The sequence below is a fragment of the Podarcis gaigeae genome (genome assembly GCF_964106915.1).
Source record: "Podarcis gaigeae genome assembly, chromosome: 2".
NCBI lineage: Eukaryota > Metazoa > Chordata > Lepidosauria > Squamata > Lacertidae > Podarcis > Podarcis gaigeae.
Window position 1 is genome coordinate 79,473,680 of NC_139679.1, and position 8,501 is coordinate 79,482,180.

At 44.2% G+C, this 8,501-nt stretch overlaps 1 protein-coding gene across 8 annotated transcripts; it reads left to right on the top strand.

The window, feature by feature from the left end:
- Positions 1 to 896: 896 nt before the first annotated feature.
- CNBP (CCHC-type zinc finger nucleic acid binding protein) lies at positions 897 to 7,870 on the top strand. Of its 8 annotated transcripts, none has more exons than XM_083726891.1 (5): positions 897 to 1,205; positions 5,427 to 5,546; positions 6,026 to 6,118; positions 6,254 to 6,452; positions 6,900 to 7,870. In XM_083726891.1, exons 2-5 carry the CDS (start codon positions 5,444 to 5,446, stop codon positions 7,015 to 7,017), a joined length of 513 nt encoding a protein of 170 aa, XP_083583017.1. In that variant the 5' UTR covers positions 897 to 1,205; positions 5,427 to 5,443; the 3' UTR covers positions 7,018 to 7,870. The 8 variants fall into 8 exon arrangements, with proteins under 8 accessions (XP_083583017.1, XP_083583016.1, XP_083583020.1 ...); XM_083726890.1 differs by having other exon boundaries at positions 943 to 1,220; XM_083726894.1 differs by having other exon boundaries at positions 982 to 1,205; positions 6,213 to 6,452.
- Positions 7,871 to 8,501: the final 631 nt, after the last annotated feature.

Below are 8,501 nucleotides of genomic sequence, written 5' to 3' on the forward strand. Positions count from 1 at the left end.
CTGTAGCCAATAGAATTGACAAGCCCTCGCCTCTATTTGAAACCGCTCTCCAGTTCAGCTGGTTGATTGGCTGCTGCAAAAATATCCCAAACTCTGCTGGCTGCTCTTAAGATTCTCCCTTATCCATCCATATCCATATGATAGTCTAGGATTGCAGCCTAAAAGTGTTACAAATGTTACTCACTTGTTCCACTCAGTCCACATGCCTTTCCAAAAAAAGGAAATACGAGATGATAAGCTGCAGTGGCAAAGCTAAGAAGACATTGCCTAACTGCTGTTTCATATATTATCTGGCAGATCTTGGCTTTGTCAACAAGTTTTCACTGGACGTGGGAGTCTCGTCCAGTTGCAGTTTCTCACTGGTGAAATTAATTTCAGGATGCTGTTTGCGAACTGGCGTGAGCTGGCGACGTTCGCACGTTACACTGTGGAACCCAATCCTTTGCCTTTTCTATATTTTGTTATTTAAAATTGTATACCGCCCTTCACCTACAGATCTAGGGCGGTTCACTAAGGCCCACTAGGCTTCCCTGCCGATAAAATGTGTGCAGGAGTGCAGCCTTCAGGCATCCTGAGGGAAAATTTAAAAGTAACGCGGAAAACTATGGATGCCGCTCTTGGTGTATTTTTGTACGCTGCGACATTTTTCAACAACCCCGGCGCCGCCTTTCCCAATTCAGGTGCGACAACAGGGCTGCCGGCGAACGAGCGAGCGCCTCCCGCAGAAAAGCCGAGAGGCCGAGAAAGGCAGCGAGCGGGAAAAGCGCCTCTTCTCGCGCTCTCCCCTCCCGCCCACTCCCTTTCTTCGTCCCTCCCCTCGGCTCACGCTAGGAGAATGAACGTCGGAGATTCCGGTAGGCGGACTCCTCCCCCCTTTCCACGGTGCTGATTGGCCCCTTCCAGCCCTGTCGTCGATAGGCCACGCGGAAGAATCGGCGGGCGGCCATTGGCCGGGGTGATCGGAATTAGGGAGCCGTGCGCACATCAGCAGGGAGGGTGCGCGGGGTCGTGTGCAAACCGCGTGTGGCGCAGCCAGCAGGGACTCAACGGCAGCGGGTGGAAGAGAGAGAGAGAGAGGCCAATTCAAGTCGCGCGCACGCGGAGCAGCGGAGAGGGGGGGGCAGGAGAGCAGGAGCGGGGAGAGTCCATCGCCGCGCGGGGGAGGTCCAGCTTCAACCGACGACAGAACCGAAATCGAGAGAGAGGTAACCCTCGGTGAGGTAGGCCGACGGGGTTGGCGTAGTTTGAGGGGGGGATTGAGTGAGGAAAAAAGCTCTCTGGGCGGGGTGAGGGAAGGAGGGCGCTGGCTCGTTCCGGCCTACTGCGCGGGAAAAGAAAAAAAACACCGTACTCGGCCGCGGTTGTTTCTGAGGAAGACGGGAAGAAGGGCTTGCTGAGGGCGCTCTGTGGTAGACCCCCTCGCGGGAGGGCTGAGGCGGTTGCAGGTAGGTGGGCTCCTCGTTCCCGCCTTGTGGCCGGGAAGGAGACGGGGGCCACCTCCCGCGCTCGGGAGGGAGACGGGACGGGCGGGTCCTGCCCGTCGCGAGAAGCGCCCGTTTGGTCTGGGCCCTGTGCAGGTCCTACGCGCCTGCGCGTGAGATTTCAAACGGGCCGCGAGGGTTGGAGTTGGACGCGGACACTTTATGAGGCGGAGAGAGAAGAGGCCTTCGCTCAGCACGCGAGGCTGCTCTCTCTCTCCCCCCCCCCCCCACGGCCGCTCCCCATAACAGTGTCGTCGTGGGAGTGTGTCCTCGTGGGGAGGCTCGGGACCTCAAAGCGAGGCGTTCCGCCTGGGGCCGCCCTCTAGCTAGTTCGGGAAAGGTGCTCGTCTCCGATGGCGTCGCCGCCGGCGTCCTCCACGTGTTCGGCTGAGTAACTCGCAAGAGGAGCCAGCTATTTAGCCGATCCATTGTAATTCACGGCCGTGTCTGTGACGCTCGAAGATGGCGTGTGCTGCTGTCCGCCCATTGGTGAGTGTGGCGCGCTCCTCGGTCGGGGAAAGGCGGCGCGCCCGACCCTCAGTTGGAAAACAAGCTCCTCTGGCTCCAGTGGGACTTGATCTCAAGCAAGGCGGGTGTGCTTTGCAGCCTTGAAGACGTGTGTGAACCGCTGATCATTCTGCGAAAGTGTGATGCACTGCTAGGTGCTTTAAGTAACACGGGGGACAAGCACGGTGCTTGGAGGACTTGACAGTGTAAAATCCAGTGGAGACAGCCAAGGACTTTATTGTAGTATTCTGTATCACTTGAGTACTATTTAAAGGAATAGGCTGAGGAAGAGTTCAAATGAGCCAAGCAGTCTGTGTTCTGATGGAGAGGTCAGTTACTAAGGAACAATCTGGGAGGAGGAAGCCTGAAAAAGCAGGTGACTAAAAAAGTGGCACCAGAGCATTATTAACCAGAACTACTTCTAAAGTACATGGAAATCTTGCACATTGTTGATTCTGTTGCTATTGCTTGGGCAGATCATAACTAAATACCAAATTCCTAGTTGAATCCTGGCTGAAGCACGATTGTGAATTTTGTGTAACAAATGCTCTTCACTACTTGGTAACTGCAGGTCCTCTGAAAGTAAGGCAGTGGCATACTTGTCCTGATCTGGTCGCTTTATAGTGCTCAAGGAAGTTTATATTGATGCAGGTCTCAGTTGCTTATGCTACTATAATTTCATTTGCATTTAAAATGTTCTAGGATTATTAAGTGTTTGTAGCAGGTTCATACTGTTGCCCTTTAGGAATTTAACATATGTTTACTTTGTCATTTAAAGCATTTTTATGCTGCCTCATAGAAAAGTTATCTGGGTGACTTAAATTGCTTAAATAAGAGAAGAATTGAATACAAATAAGGCATAGAATCATGAAATCAAAGACAATGTAAATATAACAAGCACAAGTTATTGCACCCCCAAAACTAAAACAGATTTAAAAACAGATGCCCAAGCTACATAATTTATTTAAAAGCCTTGCCTAGTTGGAGTGTCCCTTTGGCTGAACTGTTAAATCTAACTATTAAATAAATATACTTGTCTGAGCTCCTAAGCCAGTGATGACCAAACTTTTTCCAAAGAGGGCCAGATTTGATGAAGTGAAGGGCCAACCAAAGTTGTTGAGCTTTTTTAAGGATTTTACCCCAGTAAATAAACTGCCACAGGGGCCTGATTAAACCGACTGGCGGGCCAGATTAGGTCCCCGAAACAGACTTTGGACATGCCTGTCCTAAGCTGTGCTGGGTCTTGACCTTTTCAACGGCGGCTATTAACTTTCAGAACTGAAAAATCTGGGCAAAGTCTACTGTGATAAATGTGGGACAAAAGGTGGAAAATAATTGCTTCATAGTGACAATAAAGATTTCATCAGAAAGGTATCAAATTGTGTTTATAATCATTTTCTGGTAAATTTCTCTTCATTGCCTTGCCACTGCATTTCAGAAACATTCTGAGTGCCTCTCACCATAGTGCGAGTTGGAAATCTGATCCTATCTATTTCCCATGTTATCCCTGAGTATTAGAGAACTTGAGCATATTCCTATAATGTAGGCGTAGTTCACCTAAGGGCTGCATGGGTGGTTGGTGAGCAGTTAAGCCACTTGCCATTGGATATGGCCAAACGCAGTGTAGGGCTGGGCTATTATCATAAACTCTCACTATTTCTTGATTGTGATGGGGAGAAAGGCATCTTCCATCTCCTATGAGTGCTCTCTGCCATTTACAAGGAGTAGAAGGCACATGAAGATGATGCTTCCCATCACAATTGAGCTTACTCCAAGGCAGCAAAATTTGATGGGGGCGAGTGCCTTGGGCACCTGTGATCATTGTTAGAAACTCAGATGTGTAAGCTATGTGCCAAATGGCTCCTTAAATTATGGTTACAGTCGCCAAAACGGAATTCCTAGTTACCATTTTGGGGCCAGACTGCTCTAAAGTCATATTTTTAAATACAGCATTTGGTTCCTGAAATTCATTCTGATTCTGCAGATAAAATATAACAGATAGAATTCTACAGCATGTGTTGCTGGTGTGTGAAAACAAAGATCCAAGGATCCCCAGGCATGGAACTCCAAGATGGTGGAGGTGTCAGGCGTCATCCTAGTGCCTGGGCATTTTCACGTGGTCGCAAGTGGCTGATAACCAGGTGCAAAATGCGCCTGATGATTTCAAACATTGCCTCTGATGGATCACATTGTAGGTTTGTGAGGGCTGCATGTGGGACATGACTCATGAATTGCCCAAGTGCTATACTGTACTGAGTTATTTCTTATTTAGCAACAGGCAGTAGTTTTACAAGGCACAAAATTTACCTGCTATTAATAGTTCATGGATATAAGCTTTTTCTAACACAGAGATGGGTGTCTATATTATTATACTGTGCACCTGTTTGCCTTCTCTGGAGTCATTGAAATGGTGCAGGAAGGGGAGATTTATCTTGAAAGTAGAGAGAAGAAAAAGTAATAGGCTAAACTTGGAAGGAAGTGACATAAGGCATCAGAGATTTTTACCTCATGTGGTTCCTGGGGGTGGGGTTATGTGTTGGAAAAATAGTCATGGGGATGGACTATACCTAAATGGAGCAGAGGGAAGATGAATGAACTAGAATGAATGAAAGGATAAGAAGGTATAGGAAGAGGTTTATGCGAAAGGCCAAATGAGGCAGTATGTGGGAAGAATTGTGGCTTGAGAGAAGAACTGGTGGAAGAGGAACAAAGGAGACAAAAGATAAGTCAGAGCGAGTATAGAGTGGGGAAGAGACACTAGTTGGGTGCTGACAGCAGCCTATGTCATATTTCAATACACACTCTCACAGGATGCCTGCTGAAAGATGGACATCTGTACCCCTGAGTTCCAGCAAGAATATGCCAAATAACTTAATAGGAAGGAGCTGACTCTTAAAATGTGACAGGAAGGGCTTAGGTGCTAGTTTTTGATTCATATGAATTGTATTGGGTATTCAGCCCTGCTCACGTTCTGCTCACATTGGTAGCAGATAAAGATCTTATTGGGTGGAGAAGAACCAGCTACATCTCCTGAGCTCTTGGGAATAAAGGGAAGGGTGGGAAACTGTTACATTGCTTGGACTCCTTGTATGGAAGATGAGATAATGCCAAAAGAATGATGGTATATAAATGTAAACAGTGAAAACAATGAAAGTAGTACATGAGCAAAGTCAGATAAAGAAAAGTGAGGTTCACAACAGTAATTTGTAACAGGTAGAGTTGGATGTTATCCTCCATGTTAGGTTTAGAGTATAGCCATTGGACTTAATATGCTGCATTATTAGAAATTTTGGGTTGTGTCAATACTGTGAAAAATGAAAGCAGTTTACATTTGAACAGTTTTTATAGGTAGTTTACAAGTTGGCATCAAGCACTTCAGCTCTTGTAAATATTATCATATAAATACATTATTCTAACAACATTTCCCCTCTTTTTTAGGAAACCTAATTGCAGCAATGAGCAGCAACGAGTGCTTCAAATGTGGGCGTACTGGCCATTGGGCTCGGGAGTGCCCTACTGGAATGGGTCGTGGGCGTGGAATGCGAAGCCGTGGCAGAGGTATTTTCCCATCCCCAAAGCAAATTGTACAAATTGAAAGTAAACATTAGTTAGTCTCTTTTAACAACTCATTTGGTAGCCTAACCACAGCTGCTAGGAATTCCATGTAGGTGAATAAGTAGGTATGTGGAGGGAGGGACTGATCACCTAGTCCTTTAGGTTTTAAAAAGAGCCACAGAGGAAGAAAAGTTTTCCTCCAACACAATAGCGGAAATGCAATGGAAGGGGCGAGCAGAGTCATTACTTCTCTGCCAGTATCTCTGGGAGATGTCATGATTGGTTTGGTTTGGTTTTTTTTACTGACCGACTGGTTTTTTGTGGGCTTATTTACACAGCTGCTTTAATTTTGTTGCTATTTACAGTGCAATATAGTGAGCAAAAATAAATTGGTATGCTCTTTTTTGTCCCATTATGTGATTTAACTATGGTACATGTAGTACCACCACTGAATTGTTAAATGGCTTTATCTTTCTAAATAGGCTTCCAGTTTATGTCATCATCACTCCCAGACATCTGTTATCGCTGTGGTGAATCTGGTCATCTTGCCAAGGATTGTGATCTTCAGGAGGATGGTAAGTATTTCTAAAGTTTGGATGGGGAGAAACATTGCCAGTTAATTATGGGACGTAACACAATGTTAAGCACATATTCTGCAACTCTCTCCAGGTTTTATAGTCTTGTTTGTCTCCTTTTTCTTATTGTGGAAGCCTGCTATAACTGCGGTAGAGGTGGCCATATTGCTAAGGACTGCAAAGAGCCCAAGAGAGAGAGAGAGCAGTGCTGCTACAACTGTGGCAAACCTGGCCACTTGGCTCGCGACTGTGACCATGCAGATGAGCAGAAGTGCTATTCTTGTGGGGAATTTGGACACATCCAAAAGGACTGCACCAAAGTGAAATGCTATAGGTAAATCAACAAATGTGAATATTAATCCCATTATGCTGACCTTTAGGTCTCTTATAAACAAATTGTGTATTTACAATAAAATATATGGGGTTAGTTAACATTTGGATTATTATTTTTTGCAACGGTTTCTACCGTAATAAAATTTGTTTATTGATTTTCTTTCTGTGTCCCATTAAATTATTTTGTGCTCTTATCATAAACTCGTGATTTGTAACTTCTCAAGTTGCTAATACCTCATTGCTCACTTGGGTAAACTCCAAAATTTTTAGGGTCAACTAGGTTTCAGTAAGGGTATGGCTGTACAAGTGTAGAATGAGTTTATTTTGTGAAGAAGCTGAAAACATGGGACATAGGAATCATGTCTGCAATGTCCCGAATACTATACAGTAGTGTTTCTATGGATGTACTTTGTGTGTGGGACTGAAGTTCTGTCCTGTCTGATTGCAGGTGTGGTGAAACTGGCCATGTAGCCATCAACTGCAGCAAGACTAGCGAAGTCAACTGCTATCGTTGTGGCGAGTCAGGACACCTTGCACGGGAATGCACAATTGAGGCTACAGCTTAACTGTTTTCCTTTGTCGCCCCTCCTTTTTCTGATTGATGGTTGTATTATTTTTCTCTGAATCCTCTTCACTGGCCAAAGGTTGGCAGATAGAGGCTATTCCCAGGCCAGTGAGCTTTACTTGCCGTGTAAAAGGAGGAAAGGGGTGGAAAAATCGACTTTCTGCATTTAACTACAAAAATGTTTATGTTTAGTTTGGTAGAGGTGTTATGTATAATGCTTTGTTAAAGAACCCCCTTTCCGTGCCACTGGTGAATAGGGATGGATGAGTGGAAAGAGTTAAGTCAGACCAGCAAAGCCTCCCTGGGTTCCATGGAAGTGATCATATGCAGGAGGAAAACAAACTGGAAGTGTCTGAACTTCCACAGTAACTAATTACAATAATGGCCTTGGATTATCTGACCTCAATAACTGTTATAACACCGAGTATCTGTATCAGGCCTTACCTAGAGCGTATAGCTAAGTGGGATAAACAAAACAATGCACATGCCTGTTAATGGCCACGAGAGTGAGGGAGAAATCGAGAACTGAAGTAACAGTAATACAATAAGTGAATGTCTAATATGAGATAACAAGGTAATGGGAAACATTAAATATTTCAAATTAAATCAAACCCAGAACATCAGTGCTTTAGAGCATACACAATTTGGAGCTATTCAGGACTTGCAAAGAAATGCATTTTCACAGAAATCAAGATGTTATTTTTGTATACTATATCACTTAGACAACTGTTGAGTTTCATTTGCTTGTAATCAGTTTTTAAAGTCAGATGGTAAAAGCAATTGAAGTCCTAGAATATAGAAATGTAATTTTAAACTATCAATAAAGCTGGAGGAGGAAGGGGAGTTTGGCTGAAGTTTTTTGTTTGGGGTTTATTTTTCAGATACATAGTACAAATTAACATTACAAAGGCAAATGTGGAAGAATAAAAGCTGAACATTGACTATTGTACCACAACTGTATTATACAAAGTTAATTGCTGTATCATTTAAACTGTAGAATTGTCAAATACATCACTTCAGCAGCAATATTTGCATTCTTTTTTCTCTGCATAGATTAACAAACCGCAGAATGATCAGTCATTAGGATAATGATTTTCTATATAGTATTCCTAAAGATACTGTCCAAGAACACAATTATATATCTTGTGTTAAAATCCTGTAGTCTTTCAAATTGCACATTAGGAAAACTACATTATGGACAAAGTACATTTTGTGGTGGAGAAAGAAGTATGTGAAGAGTACATTTCATTCAAGTAATCACATGGAACTAGCAGTGAAGGGGCAAACTTGTAGGTGTGTGCCCCACCCTCGCATTTACCTGTGGTACCAAAGGTGGCTTATATCAAACCAATAAATGCTGTCAGCTGATATTGCAGTCAAAACAGGCCTGCATGGAATTTCTAAATACTTCCAACAGCAGCAATTAGTGCTAGAAAGCATGTCTAAAAATATGTATTGAGACAACGACATCTAAAATAAGAGGAA